Genomic DNA, 24,400 nt, shown 5'->3' with positions numbered 1-24,400 from the left:
TACATTACATCTTTCTACTTCTATCAAGACAATTCGACCCCAGAGTAAGATCGGTCTGCCTAATCCTCTTGACTGGGTGCCTTGTCTGGCACCTCGCCGCTGATGGCTTCGGCGACAGCCGCGGCCACCTGGTTGGCGCGGGCGCCAAAGTCGACTCCGCTGATAAATACCTCACTGAGGAACTCCAAACCCGCCACAAATGTACACAACAGGCTGGCAATCAGGAAGTGGCTGATCGTCGTGCCGATGTCCAACCAGGAGCCCTCGTCGCGGACCATGTAAAAGAAGTTCAGCGTCATAATGTCCGAGATGGACATCACCACCATGAACAATGCACTAGGGGCGACCTCAAGACGCCTATTCAGGATCCCGAGATTCGCACTAATGATCGCAAATGGGATGAGGAGTTTGAGAACGAGCAGCGCCCCCTGGCTGAAGGGATTGAAGATCGGAATAAGCCGGTAGACGCTGTCCAGTGAGAATGAGGAGACGGATGCGATGTTGCCCGTGCTGAAGAAGCCCGACTGGAGGAGAAAAAAGAAGAAAAGGGCCACACGAGCGTCGGACACGCTTAGACTCCGGTACCGATACGCGTGGCCTTCCACGGTGGTCGTAGCATCCGCGCTAGACTGTTTGGTGGCTGGAGCCGCTTTCTTGGTGGCCGAAGTATATGCGTAGATCGCATGCTCTAGTCGTACCCAGGTCATAATGGTCATGCAGAATACGAAGTAGAAGAGGCCTTCGTACGAAATTGTGAGGATGATAAATGTCGGAGAGAAGGTCAGGAAAAGGACCATTAACCGGTGCATGTAGTGGCTGTTGGGCGCTAGTCGGTGAACAAAAGGGAGCAGGAGCGATGCGACTGGGATCCCGTTAGCTCTCGAAAAGACAATACTACATGATGGGCAACCTACCAAGGACAACCCAACCAACAACCTGGTTACCAAATGGGAGGCCTTGCTTAGCTTGAAGGGACGCCGCACTGGATCTGGTGACTATAATAGCAAGCAGGACCTTGCCAAGCTGTTTAGGGTCAGCACATGTTACAAAAACGAATTTTGAGAGACCCAGGACTGCATATAATGGCTTGACGCCAAGCTATGCGGGGTGAACAATGTACCTGCATCCCTAAGATAGTGCGCGAGCCCCAGCTAGAGCGACGCTCGGGCAGTTTTTCTGAATCTTGGTCATAGCCCAGGATTGTATCCTCGAAAAGCAAGTATAGTAGACCCGAGAAAAACATCAAGAGACCGCCATAGGTTCTGTGTAATAAAGTCAGCAGTTTGCGCAGACTTTCGTGTTTGTAAGAGACGCTTACATAGTGGTAATGTCCTCGACCTTGTTTGCCGGCAGCAGAGTGAAAGTGCTCATGAGCAGGCACCCGACTGACCAGGAAGCAGACAAGAATGGATGTCTCTTCAGGAAGCCCAAGCCATAGACCAATGGCCAAAAAGCACCGAGAATGAAGCAGACCGTGTAAATCTCCCGTTGGAAGTAGGATTGGACCTGTCAGAACCCGTTAGCGAATCGTTTTCGCTATCAAACAGCGAAACTTACCAATGCCTCTAGAACTACAACAAACACTAATAGCTGAATACCGAGCGTGGCGTAACCGCTTGCAGATTGTACATGGCCCAAAAGAATTTCCCGTCCAGCGGAAAGAGCTTTTCGGCGGGCAAAAACTTCTTCCCAGAAGAAAACGGGGAAAAAGCCGTAGAAATAGTAGCGCCAGGAGGACTTTTGATACCAGAAGACAGAGAAGAGCGCAACCAATACGGAAGAGAAGAACATGGTGCTGAAAACAGTCCTTCTTGCGTCAGATGTGCCGTGCAAAACGTGCAGGTCGATAACCGTCGTCAAAGCATAAGCAATCCACCCTAGATATCCAAAAGTCACAATGGTTCTGAGGAAAACCCAATCGTATGTCTGTAAATAGCGCAGACCCTCCAGGGCTTTGGCAAAGAGCGATGCTGACATTTCAATCGAGCTCTCAAAGTCGCCGCTTGCAATGAGTCTCTGGATCTCCTCAATGGTCTCGCGATGATTGTCGAGTGGCTCGTAAGGCTTATATCGGAGCAAAACGGCCTGTTTTTGTTCTTCCTTCACGTTATACATTTCCAAGACCTCCTGGGTATTCGCAAGCGCAGCACGAGCCTTCTCCTCTGGGCTGGCATCGAGGAAGGCGAGAGGCAACTGGCCCACTGAGTTGGTTGGAAAGTCAAGCCCAGCCAGATATGCCATGAGCGCCGCGACATCGGCCTGTGCAACATCGTTTCGCTGAACACCATGCAGGCCCCAATCATGCGACACACCGTCTTCATGTCCTGACAAGGCACCCTCCTGCGGTATCTTTGGGCCAGCAACGCCAGACCCCCATACAACAAGAGGTGTCCGAGTATTGTCTGGGTGGCCATCGCCATGACTGCCCCAATCGCTCATGCCGTGATCTGCGGTAAAAACAAATGCCGTCTGCTCGTCTCCGTAGAATTCTTCCACTAGCTGAGTTATCTCCTGCACACCTCGGTCCACCACCTTTATGTTGCTCAAATACTCCTTCGAGTACGGGCGATAGCCATGGCCAGTTGTATCAAGGCCGAGAAGATGCAGAAAGAATACAAGCTTGTCGTCGCGCAGCTTGGCATCTAGCTCAGGATCATGTTTCGCGGATTGGAAAAGTTCCTTGACCTTATCGAAGACCCAGGTGTCAAGCTTTGTCGCATCCGAAGTAAAGTCCTCCGCCTCCTCGCCGTATGTGTCTGCATCCACTCTATCTGGAACCGCACCTTCCTTGAACATGGGCAGAATGTCCGGACTTCCCCAGCTCCATGTATGCCGACTCCGGTTGAAGACACTGTCGAAGTTCACCGGGTTCAGCTTCCATCCTGTGGTCACTGCCGAAACGTCCTCATATAGACCTGCAATGAGGGCAACATGGCCCGGTCTGGATTCGGTTGGAACACGGGTATGGGAAATGCCAAAAGTGCCGTGGGACAGCACGCGAGAACGAATGAATGGGGCGAGGTAGATTGGTTCATCGTCGTCATTTGCGGATTCGTCGGGGTCGGGCAATGCTTGGAAGGCCTTATCGGCACGCAGGCCGTCGGCGACAAACAGAACGAGTCGCTTGGCTGGAGCAGAGGCACCTGGTTTCCGTTCCACATGGAACGACTTCATCCCACTCACAATGGGGCTAACGAAGTAAATGTCAAAGATCGAATAGGCGTAGATCAGGTGAAAGACCACGGCGAGGGTGAGGAACCCTGCGCGGCCCAGACGCGCCATGTTTGCGGTGGCAGAGGCGCAGACGTAGGTAGGACGAGGTGAGAAAAAGAGATCGAGGGTCAGAAACAATCGAAAGTCATTAGAAACAAGTAATGATTACACCGATAAATGATCTAAGAAAAGGAGACACAATGCTGAGGTGTTCGAGGTATTCGAGGTATTCCAGATGCCACAGCATCCCCCCGGTCAAGCTTAGCTTTAGGGGAATCAGAAAGATGGCCGCACATTTCCGCGTACCTGATTTGGGGGAACCTTGGGGAAGACCCGCAGCCAATCGGTGACCCCTGATTCGACACGCGAGCGGGTCGTCATACTACGGAAGGCTGGGAGAGCCAAAAGCGAAGTGCCCTGGACCATCATGTCAGCCTCAGGCTTTAACACGACAGCCAGTGTGGCAGTGAAGCATGTGATTCTGCCGGCAAAGCCACGTCTTCCGCCGACGAGCGCCACAGCTCTCAGCTCGCTCGCCGACAGCCGACCCGGCGACAATCGCGATCATATCAAGTTGCCTTAGGACCCTGGAAATAGACCGCTGGGCTTCTTTTCGCACTTATCATACGTTGCGGACAACTGAATATCCAGTCCAGTCACTGCATTCTGTCATCATGGCTTCCGCTCGTGGTCCCCGATGGCAACAGTTCTTACAGGAGTTGGTGATGGTTGCGGGCACAGTAAGTTGATGACGCTGCGAACCTCGGAACAATACTGACAGATCGTGAGTAGTCTGCATCTGCATACTTCCTCATCCGATACCTTATCTCGCGCCTCGACTTTGATCCCGAAAGTCAGAAAAAGGAAGAACAACGACGCAAATCCGCTGCCATCCTACGGAAACTTGACGGCGGGGATGAATCAGACGAGGGTTCGCCGCGCCGCGGGCGCAAAGAGAAGAGTCGATCCAAGAGGGGCGACTTGACTCTCAACCAATATGAACAAGCCATCGCGATGGATGTGGTTGCTCCGGACGATATTCATGTGTCCTTCGAAGATATCGGCGGCCTGGACGATATCATCGAGGAGCTGAAAGAGTCTGTTATATACCCCCTTACGATGCCCCACCTATATTCCTCGTCCTCCTCACTCTTGACCGCGCCATCGGGTGTCTTACTGTACGGACCGCCTGGCTGCGGAAAGACTATGCTTGCGAAAGCGTTGGCTCACGAGAGCGGCGCATGCTTCATCAACCTACACATCTCAACATTGACGGAGAAATGGTACGGCGACTCCAACAAGCTCGTCAATGCAGTATTCTCGCTAGCCCGAAAACTTCAACCCTCGATTGTTTTTATTGATGAGATCGATGCGGTGCTGGGCACGAGACGGAGCGGAGAACATGAGGCCAGTGGCATGGTCAAGGCAGAATTCATGACACATTGGGACGGTCTCACATCCGCAAACTCCTTGGGAGAACCTCAGCGCGTGGTTGTCTTGGGTGCCACCAATCGTATCCAAGATATTGACGACGCCATCCTTCGACGAATGCCGAAGAAGTTCCCGGTCGTACTCCCGCCCGCAGCACAACGCCTGCGGATTCTCAGTCTGATCTTGAAGGACACAAAGGTCGACCGGGATAACTTCGATCTGCACTACCTCGTTAAAGCCATGTCAGGCATGTCCGGCAGTGATATCAAGGAGGCGTGCCGTGATGCGGCCATGGTTCCGGTGCGAGAGTTGATCCGACAAAAGAAGGCCGATGGGCAGCAGATGGCTTCAGTAGACCCCAAGGATGTCCGTGGCCTACGGACGGAGGATTTCTTCAGCCGTGCCGGTGGTGTTCGGGTCATTCCTCCACCCACTCAGGTTCAGGCCAAAGCGAACTCGGAGAAAGAATGGAGTACCGAGTCTGAAGCGACGTCTGAAGCAGAGACACGACCGGCGGAGATGGCCGAACCTCCCGAGTAAACCAGTTCTCTTCTTCATCCGGCATCATTGGATTTTCCTGTGCATTTTACCTCCATGTCAATCTATACTTGCCCGATGGGCCCGGCGTTTTTTTTTTTTTTTTTTTTTTTCTCTCTCTGGTTCTTTGGCTTGGCTATCTAAGCGCGAATTGTTGCCAGTGATGATAACTGGCATGCTGGCTTTGTGCAATCAATTCTGTTGTCTGCGACAGGGCTTACTAGACATACTTCTGTTCATAGACTGTTCCTGGAGCCCCTGTGTATTATCATCATCGATGCTTGGGACGAGATGCTTGGGACAAGATACTCGGATACTCGCTATTCTAGGCATTAGCAATGGAAATGGTATTGTAACCCGATTACGCGGCCAGCCAATTTCGGTGGTGTGAAATGGTACCATACAGTATGAATCGGTACGCCACCGGGCGACGTCAAGGGAGGGCGAGACAAGTTAAGACAGAGAGAGACTCATGAGATTACTACTGGTAGTTAACTACTGTCTGTACTCTACGGAGTACTTAGGGAAGGCTTCTTGCCGATCAAGCGGTTCCCACTCGCCTTATTCTCCTTCTCAATCGTCGCCGCTGTCCTTCTCCATTCTCTTCTCCAGCTTCAAAATTCCCCGAATTCCTTTGACGTTCTGTCCCGACCGATCAGGAGACAATCACCCCGCCTCAAGTACGATTGACCAACTCCCCCTCCCGACCTGGAGTCGTCATCACAAGGGACTAGACTCCATACTTTCTCTTATCCCGCGCTCCCATCCCCCCTCAAAGCCTCCCCTCCCCCAAACGCAGCCCAACCCTCAAGGGTCGCTCAGAGCCTATATCCCCGAAATCGATACATTCTACACAATCGGGCCAAAGCACGGGTGCTACTGTCCTGATAATCTCCAAGTGCCGCGGGTGTTTCACGATTAGGACACGGATGCGATAATCACAACCGCCGCATGACGAATGGTCTGAGATAGAGACCTCCGATGGCAATCAGTGCCTGGGCGATCTCATCCAAGCTAAGCTCGCTCCGGAGAGCTGACAACGTCTACAACCCCTTATTATCCTTCTCCTCCCACAGCCAGGGATGAGTTCCAACAGCGGCTTGGCCGAAGCCTTCAACCCCGGGACTGCAAGCACTAGATCCACATCAACCGTGCGACCGCGAACTCGCCGCTTGATCTCCATCGTCGACAGTGACAATGAGGATGGTGGGAGGCAAATGCAGTCCTCCGGACTGGCGTCGATGCTGTCCTCGGAGTCGGTCGTCCGCTCTCGCGGTGCCACTCCATCGCCAAACCCATCCCGCGGAGTGTCCCCTATTCCGATGAGACATCCATCTCGAGCTACCGAATCCTTCAACCGCAATCGAGGAAACAGCTCCCTAGGTGGGTTCCGTCAAAGACACGAGGACTGGATCCAAGTTGGCTGAGACAGTATATTCATCTATAGATTTTCTGGACGCATCCTGGTCGTCGCTGCAAAGCTTGGCCTCGTCAGTACTAGGGAGCGATATTGCGCGACCGGCTCCCAACGGGACCGCGCGAGGTCATGCCCGGAAACCCTCCCGACCGGACCTATATTCGAGACCGCCCCCTCGTTCATCCATACCTGCGTCATGGGGACCATCGGCTCCGTCGACACCGGAAATTGGAGTGGGGACCAAGGAAGAACGGCAGGCATTGGTGCAGGCAAAGAAACGCGAGGCTCTTCTGCTGGCCGACACCGGGCCAGCTTGGGCACCCGGTTCGCGACACAAGCGGCGGGACTCGAGCGACCAAACGGGTCATTCCAACATTGACCCGGAGCAAGACGAGGACGCGCTAGTATACATACACCATGTGCAACCGACAGATACCATCACCGGTGTTACGATACGATATGGCTGCCAGCCGGCAATTTTCCGAAAGGCCAACGGATTCTGGCCCAGCGATAGCATACAAGGCCGGAAAACGGTTCTCCTGCCGGTTGCCGCTTGCTCGATCAAAGGACGGCCAAAACGGAGTGTGCCCGATGCTGACCTACTGAACGGTACCCATGAGTCTCTGGAAGACTTGAATGGAAGCTCGATCGCACCCACTGCAGTACCGGGACATCCGAAGACGGAACCACCAAGTACTATGCACGAAGGCGACGGGGACCGGGTGTGGAAGCACGAGTCCTGGGTAGAGATCGAAGGATTCAATGCGCCAGTCGAGATAGGGCGCATTCCTCGAGGCGCATTGGGGTTTTTCCCACGCACACGGCGAAAATCGGTGTCGTATACCGACTCCGTACCATCACCATCCTCGGATCAGGCACGAACGGCAACAGCCTCCTCTGTATCCTCATCACCGGCTGAACCCCAGTCCTTCCAGCCTCCCATATTCCAATGGAATCGCCAGTCCACCGACCCCTCTTCTCCCAAGAACCCTAAGAACCCCAGGAGGCCCGGAACCCGGCATCAGCGCCAACACAGCGGCATTCAATTCTCCGCCCCCGGCGTCGGCACACTCGACCGCGACATCACCGCCCCGGGCCCCGCGATGGACGGACTGAGCAAGTTCTTCGCGCAGCACCTCCCCAACCTCGCGCCCGCCACCCGACCCCCGAACTTCGACACCACCTCCGATACCCCCACCGCCTCTGCCGTCTCCAACACCCCCACGGGCCTCGAGAACATCGGCGGGGCCGTCGAATCGTGGGTCCGCAAGATGACCAGTCGCGCCAAAGCCAGCCTCAACGACCTGCAGCAAGCAAGCGGCACCCCCTCCAGCACCGACCCTACGGTCCAGATCCTCCAAACCAGCGGCCGTCGCAATAATCTGGGCGATCTCATCGAGCTGAACGATGGACTAGAGCCGGCAGCACCCAACCCTCCCGGAGGTCCAGCGGACAGAGGAACCGCACGTCGCAACGATCTCGACCGCAATCCCCCATCAACATCAGCATCGACCTCCCTCCCCCCCAACGGAACATCCTCGACATCCTCATCCTCGACCCTCAGAGGCCGCTTCCCCACCCCGTCACCTGGACGATCGAGCAGGACTCATCCATCCAGGGATCGGTCCAAGGATGACTGATTTACCGCTGGTGGTGCCTAGGGCGGTCAACCGGTCCATGAAATTCAGCGAACCCTTCTGTTCTGCCCTCATTCTCTCTACAACATAGCAAAGTCTTTTCTAGTCCCTGTCATACAACCACCCCAAGTGCCTGCGTGCAAACTATAATTCTCTCCCTCCCTCTCTCAACTTTCCCATTAACTTCCCACCAGAACCTGCATTCTCATCAAATTCCCATCTGGCTTTTGCATAGCAAGAAATATAATTCCCGGCTCGATTGAATGGCGTGTGTGTGGTTGTAAGTACCGTTCTATAGTATTATTGCTTGATGATATAGGGCATCTTTCTTTAGTGTATCGTTTGAGCACTGTTTTTGGTGCTAAGGGAGGACGGGGGGGGGGGGTGGGGGGCGGTTCTGTTCTTCCCTTTTCGAGATGGGGCTTTTTGTGGTATGTATATAGAGATGCATTGCATTTTGCGAAAGCTTGCTATCTTCACTGAAGTTCATTGGTTTCTATTTTGGTTGTCTCGCCTCGGGTGGTCATACTCCACGTGTTCCTGGAAGTGTGAGACCGGCCTGGGAGAGGGAGGGGGGCCCGGGAGAGAAGGTGGTCAGAATAATTTTCATGCAGCGGGTTCGGTTCGTATTGTGGAATTATACTCGGTTGTCCTCTTGTATGTGGGCGACGACATGTATGGAAATGTTATAGCTTCAAGTGTGGGTGGTGTGGGTGCATCTCCGTCTAATGGTGATGGATTCAGTTCGTGGATAGTAGTGGCAAATATTCTACCTCATATCCAATAGCCATCCACCCTGGATAGAGTTACGTGGTCAAACAGACAATCAATGGACCGATACGATCCTGCCAATAAAAAAAAATGAGTAAAAAGGATAGACCCGCTAACTTATATACATATAGAAACTAAATGTCCTGAGCGCCAGGCAAACGCTGAAGTGGTCCAGGAGATGCATAGTGAAATCTGGTATCAAGGAAGCAATATAGAGATATAGTGGCAAATTGGGAGCTTTATTCCGTCTTTTCCTTGACGAATCCCTTCAGGAAAGAGAGCGGACCCGTGTGGCCGTGCTGCTCGCGCTCCCGCTGGCGCTGCTCCTTCGCTCGTTGGCGCTCCTCCTTGTATGCCTCCCAGGAGAGGTTGGCGGCCGAGTCGGAGACGCTGGCGTCGGAGCCCAGCGACTCTTTGTTATGCTTTTCCGTCTGCACGCGGAGGTAGTGGCTGAGGGAGGTGGCTTCGTCCTGAGAGACGTGGGCGGCCTTTGGCGGAGGGAGGGGGCGGACGGCTTCGTCGCCGCCGTAAAGCCAGAGCCCGCGGCTAAAGGCCCACTCGACAGCTTCTTCGACGGGCTCGTCGAAGAGATACGGGAGGAAGGGAACGACGGCCAGACCGAGCTGTGGTAATCAGTCAATTGTCTCTGCGGTGGTGGTTTCAGATTGCAGAGGAACTTACTCCGATGGGAGACCAGGTGCGGAGGAAGGTGTTCGAGGATTTCTTGAACACCCGGCCCGAGTATTTCACGACGGAATGAATGGTAAAGGCCGGCAGACCCATACTGGCTATACTTTGGAACACGGCGCGCTTGGCCATCACCATGCGATAGTCCTCGATGAGGGGAATCTCGGTGGTGGGCCAGGGAGTGAGCGTGTCGGTCGATGTCGAGGTGAGAGGCTTGGTCAGGTTGCCGGTCACCATGCCTTTGGCGACTTGTTCAGGAGAGAGGTCGCTGGCATCTTTGTAGGCCTCACATGGCGGGGCGAGCAGGCTGCGGTTGCGCAGGTAGGCCTTGTATCCTTCGTGCGCGACGTCGCCGATCAAATACGTCCATGAAATACCATAGGCGGAGCGCACGAGCCACGGGTGCGCGACGGGGCGGAAGGATTCGCCGATGTCAGAGGTGTAGGCGACATAGCGGTGGGCGGAGAGCAGAATCGTGCGAAGACGAGTAGCGTAACCGGCATATCGGTAGGGAGTTTCCGTGGAGTCAACAGAGCTGGCGATGGGTTAGATTGATCCCAATAATTTTTCCGCGTATTAAATTGATGGTTGCTGCTGCCTGGGCTGGCGTCGGGATGATCGCACCGACTAGCGGACAGTTGCAGTCCGGCGCTTGCGGGGAAGAATGCGGGGAGACGCGGAGGTGGTCGGGCGAGGGACGGTGCGTCGCAACGGCCCCAGGAAACAGGGAACGACATACTAGGAGGAATAAATGTCATCGTAGAAGCCATCGTCGTGGTCAACAAGCTTCTGAAGCTGATCCGGCAGCTTTTCGCGCGGGATGGGTTGCTGTACCACCTCGGGCGCTTTGTCTTGCTGTTTCCCCCAAATCATGATGCGGTCGCGTGGGGAGTTCCGGAAGCTGAGTGATGAATAAGTGAGGTGTCCTGACTGGGAAGATGGGAGGAATATTGACTTACTGAGGATTATATGGTGTAGAGACAGAAGGTTGCAAGGGGTGTATGCAGTGTAATGAAGGGAGGAAGAGTGAAATTGAATTACACAAAAGAGAGAAAGGCTGAGAGAAAAAGAAGTGAGGGAGGAATGTACGAAGAGAAGAAGAAGAAGAAGAAGATCGAAGCAACCAAAAAAAAGTAGAAGAAGGGGCAGCTGCCCCCAACAGATCATTCCATGCAATAGCCGGGGTAAATCTTGCCCGTCATAGCTAGAATGGAGGCTCTCCGTGTCTTGCTTTCTCGCCCCGAGGTCTGTCGGGAAACAGGAAGCCAGCAGCAGCTTTGCTGGGCATGAAACACCGCCACAATCACTTACAGTCCAAGTAGTGACCTCATGGCTGGCAGATGCACGCTGCGTTGGTCAACGGCTTAGGGTTGTGTTGGCTCTGATGAGGTTAAGCTATTGTGTGTACTGTTGGTGACTCTGACCATCACATTGATGGATTAGTCCAATTGTAGATGACCGATTTGGATCGTCTTATAATAAATGGAATTATTGTTGAGGAGAGCATGAGGACATCATCGGCCCATACAGACAGTGTCAGATCAGCTGATATCCCGTGATTGCTTCCCGAACGTCATCCGCCGTCGGACGATCCCGGAGGAAGCTGTAGGTCACGTGAAGAAGCACAGCTGGAGCTGCTGACGCAGCTCTGACTCAGCGGGGCGGCAGTCCGCTGCTGACTCATTACTGAGTCAGCCTACCATGCCCAATCGGGGAAGAACCAACAGCCGCAACTTCCTCCGCTGCCGTCCGTTCGACTTATTCGCGCAGGAACCTATCACCGCACCGCTGCTCCGCCAAACTCCATCCAATTCCCTCCCTCTCCAATCCGTCACCATGGTCGTCTACTACCAGATCGCCGGCAAGAAGGTCGGCTCTCACTATGTACGTACTCCGCTGCGACGGTTACTCGCACCCGACCTCTGCCCGGCCCTCCCTGTCGTCCGAGGCCAATTTCTGTCCAGGCGTTGTGGGATGGACGGTGTCTGACCTGCGTTATGAGGATCAATGACTAACGGAGACACGCTCTCTAGCTCGCCATGGGTGTTCTCGGTGCCCTCTTCGGTGGTGTCAAGCTTGCCATGGGCGGTGGCAGCCAGCCCAAGCCCGCTACTCCTCCTATCCAGGCTTCCTCTAAGGACGAGGAGGAATTCATCACGTACGTTGCCGAAGCCCCTAAGCAGGCACAATGCACACATACTCCCATTCTCGAAATGGCGGCCCTTCAAGACTATCGGATGCAACTTCAGCTGCTTGAGCTGCGGAAAAGCGGCCTAGGCAGCGACTTGTGAAAGATACTCGCGAAGGGCTGGATGCCACTCCCTGTCAGCCCTCAGCTGCTTGATCAGCTAGGGGCCTGCAATTCAGATACAGGGTGCACCCAACTACCGCAACCGCGCTCGAGCTAACGAATTGGCTACAGGGACTTCCTGAAGCAGGTGAACGGAGACGACAAGAAGAAGGATCATTAAAGCCGATGTATCCCATGCTAGAGTCGAGGACTAGTTGAATCTAATGTGCCTGACGTGCAAGATCCAGTCGAGTCGATTATACACCGGTGCTAGACCCAGATGCAACGTGGCCGAGTTGGGCCATGCCTTTGACGCTTTGAAACGTCTGACCGGGTTGACTTCTGAGGGTCAGGTGTCAATCTGTACATATAGAGTATACACCATGCTTGCTTCAATTGGTCTGGAGTTGTTTTGGACAGTAGATTGGTCGTATGAGTTGTAAAGCCAGGTAGCAATGGCGATTTTTAACTGATAACATGTAGGACAATTCCAGGTCAAAGGCATATCGAGCTTGATGACACGAACAGCTCCAACTAGAAAACACACCTCCAACTTTCAACTTTTACAGATCATTCAACAGATCAATTGAATTACCTGACGTGTCTACACCCGTCAGTCCCCAACTAGATATCCTCAATAAACACCCAATCCCAACCAAAACCAGTCACCTGACCCGACCCTCCCTCCCTCCCATCCTCAATTTCTCTACCATCACCTCACACCACCATCAACAAACCCACCCACCCACCCACACCATACACACCTCCCACCCCACGACTCCGCAGACTACGAAAATGAAACCCCCCACCCCCTTCCCCCTCGCCCTCAACATCGGCACCGACATCGTCCACCTCCCCCGCATCGCCCGCCTCCTCACCCGCCAGAACGGCACCTACCTCGCCCGCTTCACCCGCCGCATCCTGCACCCCCGCGAACACGCCGACTTCCGCGCGCGCTTCCAGCTGTCCCCCTCCCTGGTACCTCTACATGTACACAATCCCCAGCCCCAAGCAAAATTCCAACCCCAGTCCCAATCCCAAGTGCAGCCCAAACCCCAACCCCATCCTTCATCTTCGCTATCCCCCGTGACGATCACCCCGGACATGACCCGCTGGCTCGCGGGGCGGTTCGCCGCCAAGGAGGCCGCGCGGAAGGCGGCGCCGCGGGGCGCCGCGCAGCTCGGGTGGAAGGAGGTGGTTGTGCGGGTGAGTGAGGTCGATGAGGGGCGGCCGGAGGTGGTGTTTCTGGATGGGTTGGGGGGCGATGGGGATGGGCAGAAAGGTGAGGGTGGGGGCAGGGTGGGCAAGTTGTCGATTTCGCATGATGGGGAGTATGTGGTTGCGATGGTTTTGGCGGCGGGGTGAAGTTTTTTCTGGCGCGGGGGGGTTGGTTATGGCGTTTGGGTGTCTTGGGTGCACGGAGTACTGTTATGGTTTATGGGGGTGGAGGAGGGATTTAATGGGTAATGGATATTGCAAGACGGGGGCATGCTGTGGCTTGTGGGTTAGATGTGCTATGCTGTGCTGGACTGTGATGGACTGGGGGTTAGGTTAAAGGTATCAGGATGGGGTGGTTGAGATTGAAGATGAGGGAGGGCTGGGTTGTTGCTGTCTATAAGTTAAGGCACGGTATTAGGTTCTTGCTCTTGGAGCCTCAGGCGAGGCGATAATCATCGAGATGGATGATGAGAGCAACAAATACATGTATATGCCATTGAACCCCTGTATAGCTAGTCATATGCGATAAGAATTTTTACCTAGGCAAGCCCGTGAGAGTGAGGTAGACAGCAAGTAGCAGCGTGCTCCGGGCCCGGCTGATGATTGCTTGATTCGGGCCCCATAAAAAGAGAGTAGGAATCTCGACCTCCGCAATCCACCCCGACTATACATACTCTTGTACAGTACGGTGTGCAACGGTCGAACCACCTTGCATATACCGAATGAAGTTGGATATTCTTCTTCATGTTTAGAAAGACCAATTTTACAACATCAACTTAGAAGTCACAACTACCCCTCCTCATCGCGGGGTAAGCAGTCATCGTGAGCATCACCATCATCATCTTCTTTATCATCCCCGATAATCGCCCAAACACCATGCCATCACCACATACAAACCCCAAACTAATCAATGCCGAAAGATGCCCTTCTCCCACCACAGCCACTCAGGGCAATTCTGCCCCGGCCACGCCAAAGACTCCTTGGAGGAGATCATCCAACTAGCCATCCAGAAACGCTTCCACACCTTCTGTCTAACCGAGCACATGCCCCGACACCAGGAGGACTTTTACCCTGAAGAGGTCTGCCTCAACCCCTTCTCCCCCAATTCTACCCCAACTGAAGAAACCCCCCCCCCCCAAGATCGAAGCCGGCAACACCGAAGAAAGCCACCTCGCCAACGAAAAAGCCTACTACGCCGAAGCCACGCGCCTACGCACCAAGTACAGCGCGGCAGGAATTAACATCCTCATCGGCTTCGAGATCGACTGGATCCGCGAACCGGGCTCCCTCGCCCTGATCCAGCAGTCCCTGGCCGCCCACCCCTTCGACTTCTTCATGGGCTCGATCCACCACACCTGCACCGTGCCCATCGACTACGACCGCGCCATGTACGAGCAGGCCCGCGCCGCCGCCGGCGGCTCCGACGAGCGCCTGTTCGCGGCCTACTTCGACGAGCAGCTGGCGATGCTGCGGCAGGTGCGGCCGCTGGTCGTCGGGCACTTCGATCTGATCCGGTTGAAGAGCGACGAGCCCGATGGGAGTCTGCGGCGGTGGGGTCTCCACGAAGATGGGGTCTGGGCGAAGGTGCGCCGCAACCTGGCGTTCGTGGCGGGCTACGGGGGTCTGCTGGAGGTAAATTCGGCGGCGTTGCGGAAGGGGATGCGCGAGCCGTATCCGATGGGGGAGGTTTGTCGGGTGAGTTTTTCCTTTCTTTCTTTCTTTCTTATCAGACTGGAATTGGGGAGGGGGTTGTGTTTGTAGCTGGAGGGGTATGATGCTTGGGGCTAATGCATGCACCGCAACAGGAATTCCTCGCCCTCGGCGGCCGCTTCGTGCTCTCGGACGACAGCCACGGGCTGGACCAGGTAGGGCTGAACTACCACCGCGTGCTGCCGTGGCTCGAGGCCGTGGGCATCACGACGGTGCATTATCTGGCGTTATCCGATCAAGACGACGGGGTCGTTGATCCGCGGTTCCCTCGCACGCGCGTTCGGGGCATGTCTGTGGCAGAGATGAAGAAGTTGCCGTTTTGGGGGGCCAACGCTACTGCAGCCTGATTTTGGGGTCTGCATGGGAAGAGCTCGGAGCATGCAGGGGATTTGCTTTTTGTGATACATGGAGGGCTATCTGCACGGTACTTATTTTCTGGCAGAGTATATGCATACTATATCAATCAATCAACCTATCTATCTATCTATCTATCTATCTATCAATCCGAGACAGTTGGGGTCGACTAGTCCAATCACCCAGATATCACATACAAAGACATCCAAGCAAACACATCCAGGACAAATGACATCAACTGGCAACGGCAATGGCAAATGCGGCACAGGCGGCAGAAGCAGAGCCCCGAGAAGAGAGGAAGCGTCCCGACGATCTGTCCCGTTCCCCCCTCCACCCAATAAGAGATCCCAAGCACGTTCGACACGATTCATATCAATTATAATATTCCTCCATAGTTTACAAGTAACCAAACCTCAACTGTGATTGTAGCACGAGAATCTCCAACCGCGCCAAACACAGACGACCAGAAAAAAAAAAAAAAGAACCTGCCGCGCCAAGCGAAACCCACAACAAACGCGGTCTAGATTGAGGGAGGGGCAGCATCATCAAAGATTGGAGAAAACAAATGATAATGAAATTGATCTATCCAAACGCTAAACGCGGTGTTTTCCACCCCCCAAACCCCCCAAACATTGACTAGGTAGTTACGTACTGTGCAAACATGATTCATCCCAAACTCTAGTTGAGTTGAGTAGTTGCGTCCTCCAGTATCTGATGTTCCAGAGTATGAGTAGACTATAATTAACCCCCGCCGCCGTCCCCCCCCCCCCCACTTCGGCTTTGCTTTGGGGGAAGGAAACCTTTAAACTAACCTAACCTTCTTTTTTTCTTCCTTTCCCAAGTTTCTTTCTTTTCACTCTCCCTCTCTCAACCCCGCCACAAACTACACTACACTACACTACACTACCACCCTCTCCGAAACCAATCCCCCAAATAATCCATCCAAAATGGGCGTCACCAAGACCATCCTCACCCCCGGTACCTCCGACCAGAAGCCCGTCAAGGGCGACTACGTCTCCATCCACTACACCGGATGCCTGTACAAGGAGGGCGCCGAGAACAACATGGGCGACAAGTTGCGTTTTTTCCCCGTTGCCGTTCCCTTTGCCTTTTACCTTTATCTTGCCTGCCCTGAGCATTCATTCCCTACCTACATCTTCCGTCCGTGGCTCAGCCGCAGAAAACTACTACCTCCCATCCCAACCCCCCTCCCGGGACATGGAAAAAATAGCATAGCAGAAGAGCTAGCTAGCTAGCTACCTCGCTCTCCCACTTTCCCCCTATACTTTTAAAAATGAACATTCCCGATTTCGATCCGATCCGATCCGATTCCCCATCCTGAAACCAAATCCTAACTTAGAAATAGATTCGACAGCTCCCTCAACCCCGGCCGCGGCCCCTTCAAGGTCCAGATCGGCGTGGGCCAGGTCATCAAGGGCTGGGACGAGGGCGTCCCCACCATGAACGTCGGCGAGGAGGCCGTCTTGACTATTTCGCCGTATGTCGTCGCCCTTTGCCCTTACCTTTGCCCTCACCTGTGCCTTTGCCCTTCTAGCGAAGTAATGAGATGGCGGAGGGACCATCGATCTAGTTCCAAGTTGAAAACACTAACGATTGACAGTGACTACGGCTACGGAGCCCGTGGCTTCCCCGGGTTGATCCCTGCTAACTCGACTCTTGTTTTGTGAGTACCCTCCGTCCTTCTTGGGCTTGGTTTTGTTTTGAGAGGGTTGGTTTTTTTGAGGGAGCAGGGAACGGTGCTAATCTTTTTGGGGACATAGCAAGGTCAAGCTTCTCTCTATCAACTAAATTGGATTTTCGTTGAGGGGTGGGAAGTTTTATGCAAATACAGAAAATTTTCTCTTTATGTTGGGTCCTCTTTTTCTGGAATCTCCTGGAATCTGGAAATGACAAACTAAAGCAATGTAATCATTAGCTACCTAGCCATCGTGTATGACTGGGATCGGAGTAGTGGAAGGGGTATTGGAGATGCGGAGTAACGTAGACTAAACTTAGTGGTTGGATATACGTGATCTGGAGATTGATCTTCAGAAGCCCATCTTCGTATACTTCATGCCAGTGGGTAGATCGCTTAAATACCCCGTTATAGCATGCTCACTACACCACGTATGTATACCCATTATAGCATGACACTCCTTCCGCACCATCCATCGACAACGCACATACCATATCAACCACCCAGTCCAGCTCACTTACGCACCACGAACAAAACTACCGTGCAATCGAGTTGATATACTCGATCCCCTCCGCCCGATACGTATCCGCCTCGACATAACTCTCCGTCCGCGGCAACCGGAAGACGAAGTTGGACGGCCCGTCCGACGGCGTATAGCGCGGCCACTGGGGGATCCCGTCGACTGTGGCTCCCCCCCCCCAAAAATCAGCCAACCCCTTCTCAACCACTCATTCATATAAGACAGCGGGGGATACATACCGCCATGCCCGTTCGGATTCAAATCCGTCACAAACGCCGTCCACATCCTCGCGGCCAGATTGCCCAGGGCCAGACGCGCGGGGTCGGAGCCCAGAGGGGTGATGGTTTGGTTCGGGTTGGCGAAGACGAAGGGGATCTAATCATCTTAGCAAGTGTTTCGTCCGTGTTTGGGGGGGGGATGCTTTGGGCATAACAAGGACTGGGCTACCTCCGCAAAATGCTGCACGCCAATCACGCTCGTCTCGTTCAACGCCGCCACATCCCACCGGTACGCATACACCTCCGTCTCGTACCGCGCCATCTGCGTGCCCAGCAGCCGCCGCGGCGCGACCATGCACAGATCGCCCGCCATCGACTCGTACCGCTTGTACTCGTACCCGCGGGACGGCCAGGTGACGTTACCCCAGCCGTAGGGGCAGCCCAGGGCCGAGATATTCGGGTAGAGGCCGAGTAGATGCGTCGCTTGGTCGCGGTCGAGGACCCAGCGTTTGGAGGCTTGCCGCAGTTAGACTAGACGCCTTACGATATAGGGATGATAGGAGACCCACCGATCAACTGCTCGATACACTCCTCGTCCGTGTTCGTCCCCGTGGTGCCGAAGCTCGTGCCCTCGTCCGTGTTGGTCCCGTGCAGGATGGGCACCTTGGCGAAGCGGCCTTCGGTGATGCTGATCTGGGGCTTCTCCTTGATGAAGGTGCCGTCGATGGTGCCGAACCATTCGAGCCCGTTGTAGGCGAGGGGATAGAAGGTCTCGAAGGGGACCTCGCGGAGACACTGCAGGGTGTCGGAGGCGGTGGTGCAGCTGTTTTGTCAGGAAGTGAACGCAGCAAGGCACTGCATCTAGGGCACATACTTTGTCTTATTCACAATCTGGTCATACATGGGTTGATACCAGTCCGTGCCGTTCCAGGGGGGACCGACTGCATTGCCCGATTCCATAATCGCTGTCGCACACGCACACATAAGCCCTGTCCAACCGGTGGGAGAATAGGATCAACTCACCAGCCCTGAACAGCCCCTCATTATCCCCATCATTCGTCACCAGATGCGCCCCAACACTATAAGCCCCTCTGCCCCTGCCATCAGCCTGTGTAGCTACCACCAAGAAGGACAAAAACTCACGCAGACTCCCCCCAGATCGTGATTCTGTCCGGATCGCCCCCAAAAGCCCGAATATTCTCTTTCACCCACCGCAAGGCCACGCGTTGATCCCGCAGCCCCAGATTCGTATTTCCAGATTCCTGTACCTCCGAATCAGCACAACACTCCCATCAATCCCCCCTCTCTTAATCCCCAAATCAGAAAGTAAAGGAAGGGTGAAACGAACCATAACCTCCTTCGAATCCAAAAACCCAAACGCAGCGACCCGATAGTTGATCGACACGCCAATCACCGGTTTGTCGTTGAGTGCGCCTTGAAGCAGGATGTAACTCATGTTATACCTTCAGATTCATCGTCAGTTCGCCAGTCCTCAAACCCCCACCCCCGTTTCATCACCAGTCAGTCAGCCCTCTCTCCCACACCCACACCTTCCCCTCTTGACTATCGAGAAGAACAAGGCAAAACAAACCTCGGATCACTCGTCGCGCCCTGAATCCACCCACCCCCAAAGATCCACACCATGACGGGGAGCAACTCCTCCGTCCCGGTGACAGCGGCAGGTCGAATCACATTCAGATTCATGCAGTCCTCGCTCAGGCGCGTGTACCCGGCGTCCACGAGGGTGGTCTCGTCGCTGCCGTAGCCGGGGCAGTCGTTGCCGTATTGGGTTGCGTTGTAGTGGACTGTCTGCCCATCGTCATCGTCATCGTCATCGTCATCGTCCGAGGTGTCTTCGGGGGAGGTGGACGCCTCGCTGTCGCTGTCACTGGCGCGGTAGCGGGTCTTGAGGGTGGCCGGGGTGAAGCGCGTGGGCTGGTCGGCGTACTTGATGCCGAGGAAGAGGTCCTGGGAGAATTCGGGGAGGGAGCGGCCGATGAAGATGGTGGATGGGTCTTCGGGGGTGGAGGGAGAGGGGGGGAGGATTACGGTTGGTGGGGAGGATGAAGATGCAACAACAGCAGTGGAAGAGGTAGCAGCAACTGACGAGGAGGAAGGGGAAGCGTTGTTGGGGAGGGCAGATGTTGAGGAGGTTGCGACAAGGAGAAGAAGAGTGGTGAGGGCTGGGAGCCAGTGGGTTCCGGTCGTGGTGGTGGTGGTTAGACGGGCCATTGTCATACCAAGGATCAGGAAAGAAGATTCCCTGTCTCGTTTCTATCTATCTCTCTCTCTCTCTCTCTCTCTGTCTCTGTCTCTGTCTATGGCTGCCTTGCTGTCCCCGCAAAGGAGATCAGGCGTTTTTATAGGCGCTACAATTGAGCCATTGAGTAAGTCGATGGTAGAGACCGAGGTCCCTACTTTCTACTCACCATACCCAGTCTACATCAACCTCCACTACATACTCCATACTACATACATACTACATAACTAAGTCAAGCTTAACCTGCAGCAACTTGACATATTCGGTAGTCTCCTCCGAAACCATGCTGGATATGCTGGATCTCTCTCCATCGTTGCCACGAATCACACCGCAATCGGAGATGAAAACTCCATGTCCGACAAGATCACTCATAGGTGGAACCATCGCCAACCCTAGTCCGGTGCAACTCCGACTCAAGTGCGGAGTCATTTTTCCACGCGTGATGCAGGCATGATGACGGGTGATATTATTCGACATGGGGGTCATTCCTGCTGCAGAAAAGAGGGGAATCGACTTGGCATTCATCTTGGCTCTCTCTCATCCTTGTTTCCCTGGTGGGTCTTGGGTCTTGGGTCTGCTACAGCATGCACTCTTCAAGGTCAAGTATGAACATCATATTGGGAATCAAGCCGACAAGCCGGCCGGTTTCGGACTCTAGTAGATACGGACGGGAAATATACATCTGTACATATGAACAACTCAATCGGAAACAAAATGAGACACAAAAGGTGGCTGGGGTAGTAGTAAAGTATAGATGGCGTTATTCGTCACGATATACCTGCCATACCCCCCGGCCATACAGACAACAGTGACGCTCCCCCACAAGGGAGCCAGAGAAGAGAAAGGGCGGGCGAGTATGGCGGTGATGGAAGCAGGCCGCCGCCATCATCACCAGGAGGGTAAGAAAGGTATATGATAAAACACAAAGCACAAACATATGGGGAATAAGAAGAAAAGATTAGATGAGAGAGTTGATAAATGTCAAGCGCGGTTTCGAGAGTCGCTCTCATCCGTCCTCCCGACCGACGGTTTCCTGTCTCCGTTTTCTCCTCCTTGTTTCTTTCTTTTGGTCTTGTTTCCCCAGTCTATCATGGAACACACCTCGCAATCAAAACAAATCGACCAGAGGCCCTAGTCTAGTTCCATCCAAGTGAATTTTCAGCCATGACAGGCGCACTGATCATTTGTGTCCGACCAGTGCCACGGCTGTTCTGGCTGCCACGGGAGATGCGACCCCCGGCAGCAAGGGCAGCGGATCCGCGGCCCTCGCTCATCTGATCCACGGCCGAGGGGCTGCGCTGGTGCAGTTGACGCTTCTTGCGGTACCGACGAGCCACCCAGAACATACCAGCACCATAGGCGGCAGCACCGGCAACAGCGCCGACACCAATGCCAACGGCGCTGGCCTTGGTGGTGCCCGTGCTGCTCGTACCGGCATCCGACTGGTCATACCCTCCATCATCGCTACCCTTGTTGCTGCCGGATCCACTGCTCCCCGATGAGCCGCCACCGGACGACGACCCGGCGCTAACAATCAGGGGAATCGAGGGATCGATCATCGACATCAATGTCTTGACGGTCTGATTGGGCTGCTCATACAGTTTGGAGATCGGGTTGTGAAGCATTTGCGACAGGGTGTCCACGTCACCCGACGGGATGTAAGCCAAAGCAACAGTGGCGATGTACCCAGTGCTGGCCGAGTTGTCATACGGCTGAATGTCGTACATCACGACATCGCTGCCGTTGGCCGACAGGGCGTACTCGAGACCCTGGGGAACGTACGTGAAGATCTGCGACGAAGACAAGGGAGTCGTGGCCACGAAACTGTACCGAAGCTTGCCATTGAATCCGATCTGGATCAAGGTCGAGTTCTTGGGTTCGTTGGGAATGCCTCCAGCCGGAGAGATTGAGCCAGGAAGCTGCGCAGCAGCTGTCGTGGTGGTGGCAGCTTTGGTGGCAGTGCCCGTGGGCTCAGTCGTAGTAGTCGTGGTTCCGACAATGAGAATGCTGGATGGCATCCAATCATCTGCGTTCGCTGTGCTGGATGTGAGGGCTTGCGCAGTGGTGGTCTCAGCAACAGCCTTAGTGGTCGTTGGCTGCTCAGTAGTCAAGGGAATTGTCGCACTGGTGCTGGTGCTGGTGCTAGAGTACACGGAGGGGGCAACAGTCGGGGCAATGGTGGGAACGACAGTCGGGGCTGCGGAGACTGAGCCCGAAGCTTCCGTGGTCTTGGTAGCGATCAGAGCAGTTGAAGTGGCAGACGCAGCGGAAGAGGCAGACTCGGAAGCAGTTCCCGATGGAGATCCCGACTCGAATGTTGTCTCAGAAGCAGAGATGGGGGTAGAGGCTGCGCCAGAGGTGCTGTCAGAGAGAGTAGGCACAATAGCAGCACTGGTGGGAGCGACACTGCCACTGATAACAGGGGTCGAGGCGCCAGGTGCGAAGCTCTGAGTCTCACTGGAGGGAGCGATGAGAGCCGTGGATGTGGTCGCAGTGGGCCCCAGGCCAATTGCAGCGCTGGAGGCATCAGAAGTAGCCCCTGGAACCGTGCTGCTCAAGCCCATAGCACCGCTGGTCGGAACGATGGAAGCGCCGGATGTCAGGTCCAAGCCGGTACTGCTAAGACCCACAGCACCGCTGGTGGGGACGGCAGAGGCCACCGATGTCAGATCCGATGCGGTGCTAAGCAACGCAGGGATAGGGATCCCAGACGATCCCAACGAAGAAGTGGGAGTGACCAAAGGAACACTGACAGGAATGGTGGGCAAGCTCATGCTCAAACTGAGGAGTGCTGGCTCCACAGAGGCGCTGGCACTCGTGGCAGTCACCGAGCTCGATCCCGCGACGACAACTGGCGCAGATGCCGTGACCGAGTCAGAGGCAGGAGCAGACGTAGTGACGGCACCAGATGCGGCAGATTCAGACGAAATGACCAAGCCAGGAACCGAGCTAGAGGGGGCAGCCGATGCGGATACGAAGGCAGATTCCGTAGCAGGGATCGAGCCCGAAACGGTGGCAGATCCAGACACGGTCGAAGCAGCCGCAGGAGCTGAGCCAGACACAGTCGCGGAACCAGATGAGATGGCGGATTCGGAAGCAATCACCGAGCCGGAAACAGTTGTCGAACCCGCCAAAGCGGTCGAAGTCGGGGCAACGGCAGATTCAGAGGCAGTGACAGAGCCTGACGCGGTGGAAACGGGTACAGTAGCCGAGCCAGATGCAGTAGCTGACGATGGCACTTCAGCAGAGGTGGTGCCTGACAACAGGCTTGACAGGATACCCACCAGACCCGATGCGCCAGGAGTAGTAGTAGAGGCGGCGTCCTGGGATGCAGAGATGATGGCCTTGGAAGAGGCCGCCTCAGTAGTCTGAGCAGCATTGCTGGTGGCAGTGGAAGCTTGGCTGGAAGCGGGTTGAGAAGCAGAGTTGGATGCCACAGAGGAGGCTTGAGTGGCAGTGGTCTCAACAGAGCTCTGGGTAGTAGAGGGCGCAACAGCTGTGCTTCCAATGACAGAGCTCTCGGCTGAAGAACTCTGGCTCGAAACAGTGCCAATCACTCCGGAGCTAGCGGTCGGCTTGGTAGAAGTCTGGGAAGCTGAGCTCTGAGCAGCAGAAGGGGACGCAGTCGAGCTCTCAGTGGTAGAGCTCTCGGTAGAAGAGCCCTGGCTTGAGATGAGGCCAATTACACCAGCAGAGCTTGCCACGGGAGTAGACGTGACGGAGCTCTGGGCAGCGGAAGACGGGACAGACGAGCTCTCGATAGTAGAAGGAGAAACAGTTGAGCTTCCAGTAGACGTCTCGGTGGAAGTTTGGCTCGAGATAAGGCCAACAACACCGGCAGAGCTTGCGGCAGGAATCGAGGTGGCGGAATTCTGAGAAACAGTACTGACAACCGAGCTTTGGGTAGCAGAGGGAGAAACCGTAGAACTCTCAGTAGTAGAGCTCTCAGTGGCAGAGCTCTGGCTCGAAATAACGCCGATTATCCCCGCAGAGCTTGCCGCGGGGGTAGAAGTGGCAGAACTCTGGGATGCAGGAGTCTGAACAGCTGAGGTAACTGAGGTTTGGGAAGCTGAGGGAGACGCCGTAGAACTCTCGGTGCCAGAGCTCTCGGTGGAAGAGGTCTGGCTCGAAAGAACGCCAATGATCCCAGTAGAGCTTCCAGCAGGAGTAGAAGTGCTGGACTCCGGGACCACCGCAGCAGAGCTAGCCGTGGCAGCGCCGTTACCAACGCTGGTGGGAGCAGTCGTGGAGCCCGCGAGCAAGCTTGATACAAAGCTCTCAAGTGAGCCGCCAAGAGAATCGCCGGTGGTAGTAGTCGCAGCAGCAACGGCTGAAGACGAGGTATCTACCTTTGCAGCAGACTCGGACGTAGAAGATGGCTTGTCGGAAGTCGTGGTGTCCACTTTGACGGCGGAGTCGGATGTAGATGACTTGACGGGCG

At 54.8% G+C, this 24,400-nt stretch overlaps 11 protein-coding genes across 11 annotated transcripts; 6 read left to right on the top strand and 5 right to left on the bottom strand.

Annotated features, from left to right (window-relative positions):
• Window positions 1-38: 38 nt before the first annotated feature.
• BO95DRAFT_437857 (mannose-ethanolamine phosphotransferase MCD4) lies at window positions 39-3,439 on the bottom strand. Its single transcript, XM_025585373.1, has 5 exons — window positions 1,558-3,439; window positions 1,319-1,506; window positions 1,121-1,262; window positions 915-1,023; window positions 39-862 (listed from the first exon to the last, which is right to left on the bottom strand). The coding sequence occupies exons 1-5, from the start codon at window positions 3,280-3,282 to the stop codon at window positions 60-62; spliced, it is 2,967 nt and encodes a 988-aa protein (XP_025447572.1). The 5' UTR covers window positions 3,283-3,439; the 3' UTR covers window positions 39-59.
• Window positions 3,440-3,765: 326 nt separating this feature from the next.
• BO95DRAFT_75125 (protein-degrading AAA family ATPase MSP1) lies at window positions 3,766-5,279 on the top strand. Its single transcript, XM_025592200.1, has 2 exons — window positions 3,766-3,953; window positions 4,006-5,279. The coding sequence occupies exons 1-2, from the start codon at window positions 3,888-3,890 to the stop codon at window positions 5,182-5,184; spliced, it is 1,245 nt and encodes a 414-aa protein (XP_025447571.1). The 5' UTR covers window positions 3,766-3,887; the 3' UTR covers window positions 5,185-5,279.
• Window positions 5,280-6,263: 984 nt separating this feature from the next.
• Window positions 6,264-8,238, top strand: BO95DRAFT_458401 (putative LysM domain protein; the record flags this gene model as incomplete). The annotated part of the gene is made up of 2 exons (XM_025588544.1): window positions 6,264-6,564; window positions 6,629-8,238. 2 exons carry the CDS (start codon window positions 6,264-6,266, stop codon window positions 8,236-8,238), a joined length of 1,911 nt encoding a protein of 636 aa, XP_025447570.1.
• Window positions 8,239-8,958: 720 nt separating this feature from the next.
• BO95DRAFT_510159 (mitochondrial fission process 1 family protein) lies at window positions 8,959-10,566 on the bottom strand (the record flags this gene model as incomplete). Its single annotated transcript, XM_025591327.1, has 3 exons — window positions 8,959-9,629; window positions 9,688-10,228; window positions 10,433-10,566. 3 exons carry the CDS (start codon window positions 10,564-10,566, stop codon window positions 9,246-9,248), a joined length of 1,059 nt encoding a protein of 352 aa, XP_025447569.1. The 3' UTR covers window positions 8,959-9,245.
• A 963-nt stretch (window positions 10,567-11,529) lies between these two features.
• On the top strand, window positions 11,530-12,401 carry BO95DRAFT_378480 (ATP19 family protein; the record flags this gene model as incomplete). Its single annotated transcript, XM_025583294.1, has 3 exons — window positions 11,530-11,577; window positions 11,727-11,851; window positions 12,116-12,401. 3 exons carry the CDS (start codon window positions 11,530-11,532, stop codon window positions 12,162-12,164), a joined length of 222 nt encoding a protein of 73 aa, XP_025447568.1. The 3' UTR covers window positions 12,165-12,401.
• A 332-nt stretch (window positions 12,402-12,733) lies between these two features.
• BO95DRAFT_437854 (uncharacterized protein) lies at window positions 12,734-13,757 on the top strand. Its single transcript, XM_025585372.1, has one exon. The coding sequence runs from the start codon at window positions 12,779-12,781 to the stop codon at window positions 13,346-13,348; it is 570 nt and encodes a 189-aa protein (XP_025447567.1). The 5' UTR covers window positions 12,734-12,778; the 3' UTR covers window positions 13,349-13,757.
• A 103-nt stretch (window positions 13,758-13,860) lies between these two features.
• BO95DRAFT_402895 (histidinol-phosphatase) lies at window positions 13,861-15,393 on the top strand. The gene is made up of 4 exons (XM_025583902.1): window positions 13,861-14,023; window positions 14,122-14,280; window positions 14,342-14,896; window positions 15,007-15,393. Exons 2-4 carry the CDS (start codon window positions 14,122-14,124, stop codon window positions 15,256-15,258), a joined length of 966 nt encoding a protein of 321 aa, XP_025447566.1. The 5' UTR covers window positions 13,861-14,023; the 3' UTR covers window positions 15,259-15,393.
• A 660-nt stretch (window positions 15,394-16,053) lies between these two features.
• Window positions 16,054-17,232, top strand: BO95DRAFT_437852 (FKBP-type peptidyl-prolyl cis-trans isomerase). The gene is made up of 4 exons (XM_025585371.1): window positions 16,054-16,340; window positions 16,632-16,763; window positions 16,887-16,949; window positions 17,047-17,232. Exons 1-4 carry the CDS (start codon window positions 16,213-16,215, stop codon window positions 17,072-17,074), a joined length of 351 nt encoding a protein of 116 aa, XP_025447565.1. The 5' UTR covers window positions 16,054-16,212; the 3' UTR covers window positions 17,075-17,232.
• A 229-nt stretch (window positions 17,233-17,461) lies between these two features.
• On the bottom strand, window positions 17,462-19,931 carry BO95DRAFT_469876 (putative triacylglycerol lipase (LipA); the record flags this gene model as incomplete). Its single annotated transcript, XM_025589475.1, has 9 exons — window positions 17,462-17,643; window positions 17,721-17,856; window positions 17,929-18,215; window positions 18,269-18,522; window positions 18,574-18,664; window positions 18,723-18,790; window positions 18,843-18,961; window positions 19,048-19,162; window positions 19,291-19,931. The coding sequence occupies 9 exons, from the start codon at window positions 19,929-19,931 to the stop codon at window positions 17,498-17,500; spliced, it is 1,857 nt and encodes a 618-aa protein (XP_025447564.1). The 3' UTR covers window positions 17,462-17,497.
• Window positions 19,932-20,128: 197 nt separating this feature from the next.
• BO95DRAFT_74962 (uncharacterized protein) lies at window positions 20,129-20,605 on the bottom strand. The gene has a single exon (XM_025592199.1). The coding sequence runs from the start codon at window positions 20,482-20,484 to the stop codon at window positions 20,179-20,181; it is 306 nt and encodes a 101-aa protein (XP_025447563.1). The 5' UTR covers window positions 20,485-20,605; the 3' UTR covers window positions 20,129-20,178.
• A 490-nt stretch (window positions 20,606-21,095) lies between these two features.
• BO95DRAFT_351045 (putative mucin family signaling protein Msb2) lies at window positions 21,096-23,183 on the bottom strand (the record flags this gene model as incomplete). The annotated part of the gene is made up of 2 exons (XM_025582070.1): window positions 21,096-22,238; window positions 22,971-23,183. Coding segments are annotated over 2 exons (1,356 nt in total), but the record flags the coding sequence as incomplete, so codon positions are not given.
• Between the last annotated feature and the right edge of the window lie 1,217 nt (window positions 23,184-24,400).

Source organism: Aspergillus brunneoviolaceus (assembly GCF_003184695.1).
Source record: "Aspergillus brunneoviolaceus CBS 621.78 unplaced genomic scaffold BO95scaffold_2, whole genome shotgun sequence".
NCBI lineage: Eukaryota > Fungi > Ascomycota > Eurotiomycetes > Eurotiales > Aspergillaceae > Aspergillus > Aspergillus brunneoviolaceus.
This window is presented reverse-complemented; position numbering and strand designations above follow the sequence as displayed.

Excerpts from the sequence above, each read along its gene's own strand:
- BO95DRAFT_437857 (XM_025585373.1), bottom strand. The coding sequence starts at position 3,282 with ATGGCGCGTCTGGGCCGCGCAGGGTTCCTCACCCTCGCCGTGGTCTTT. Across the intron at positions 1,263-1,318 it reads GTCGAGGACATTACCACTAT|AACCTATGGCGGTCTCTTGA; the intron begins GTAAGCGTCTCT and ends TTTATTACACAG. Across the intron at positions 1,024-1,120 it reads GCACTATCTTAGGGATGCAG|CTTGGCAAGGTCCTGCTTGC; the intron begins GTACATTGTTCA and ends GACCCTAAACAG.
- BO95DRAFT_75125 (XM_025592200.1), top strand. The coding sequence starts at position 3,888 with ATGGCTTCCGCTCGTGGTCCCCGATGGCAACAGTTCTTACAGGAGTTG. Across the intron at positions 3,954-4,005 it reads TGGTGATGGTTGCGGGCACA|TCTGCATCTGCATACTTCCT; the intron begins GTAAGTTGATGA and ends GATCGTGAGTAG.
- BO95DRAFT_437854 (XM_025585372.1), top strand. The coding sequence starts at position 12,779 with ATGAAACCCCCCACCCCCTTCCCCCTCGCCCTCAACATCGGCACCGAC.
- BO95DRAFT_402895 (XM_025583902.1), top strand. The coding sequence starts at position 14,122 with ATGCCCTTCTCCCACCACAGCCACTCAGGGCAATTCTGCCCCGGCCAC. Across the intron at positions 14,281-14,341 it reads AGGACTTTTACCCTGAAGAG|ATCGAAGCCGGCAACACCGA; the intron begins GTCTGCCTCAAC and ends CCCCCCCCCAAG. Across the intron at positions 14,897-15,006 it reads CGATGGGGGAGGTTTGTCGG|GAATTCCTCGCCCTCGGCGG; the intron begins GTGAGTTTTTCC and ends GCACCGCAACAG.
- BO95DRAFT_437852 (XM_025585371.1), top strand. The coding sequence starts at position 16,213 with ATGGGCGTCACCAAGACCATCCTCACCCCCGGTACCTCCGACCAGAAG. Across the intron at positions 16,341-16,631 it reads GAGAACAACATGGGCGACAA|ATTCGACAGCTCCCTCAACC; the intron begins GTTGCGTTTTTT and ends ACTTAGAAATAG. Across the intron at positions 16,950-17,046 it reads GCTAACTCGACTCTTGTTTT|CAAGGTCAAGCTTCTCTCTA; the intron begins GTGAGTACCCTC and ends TTGGGGACATAG.
- BO95DRAFT_74962 (XM_025592199.1), bottom strand. The coding sequence starts at position 20,484 with ATGAATGCCAAGTCGATTCCCCTCTTTTCTGCAGCAGGAATGACCCCC.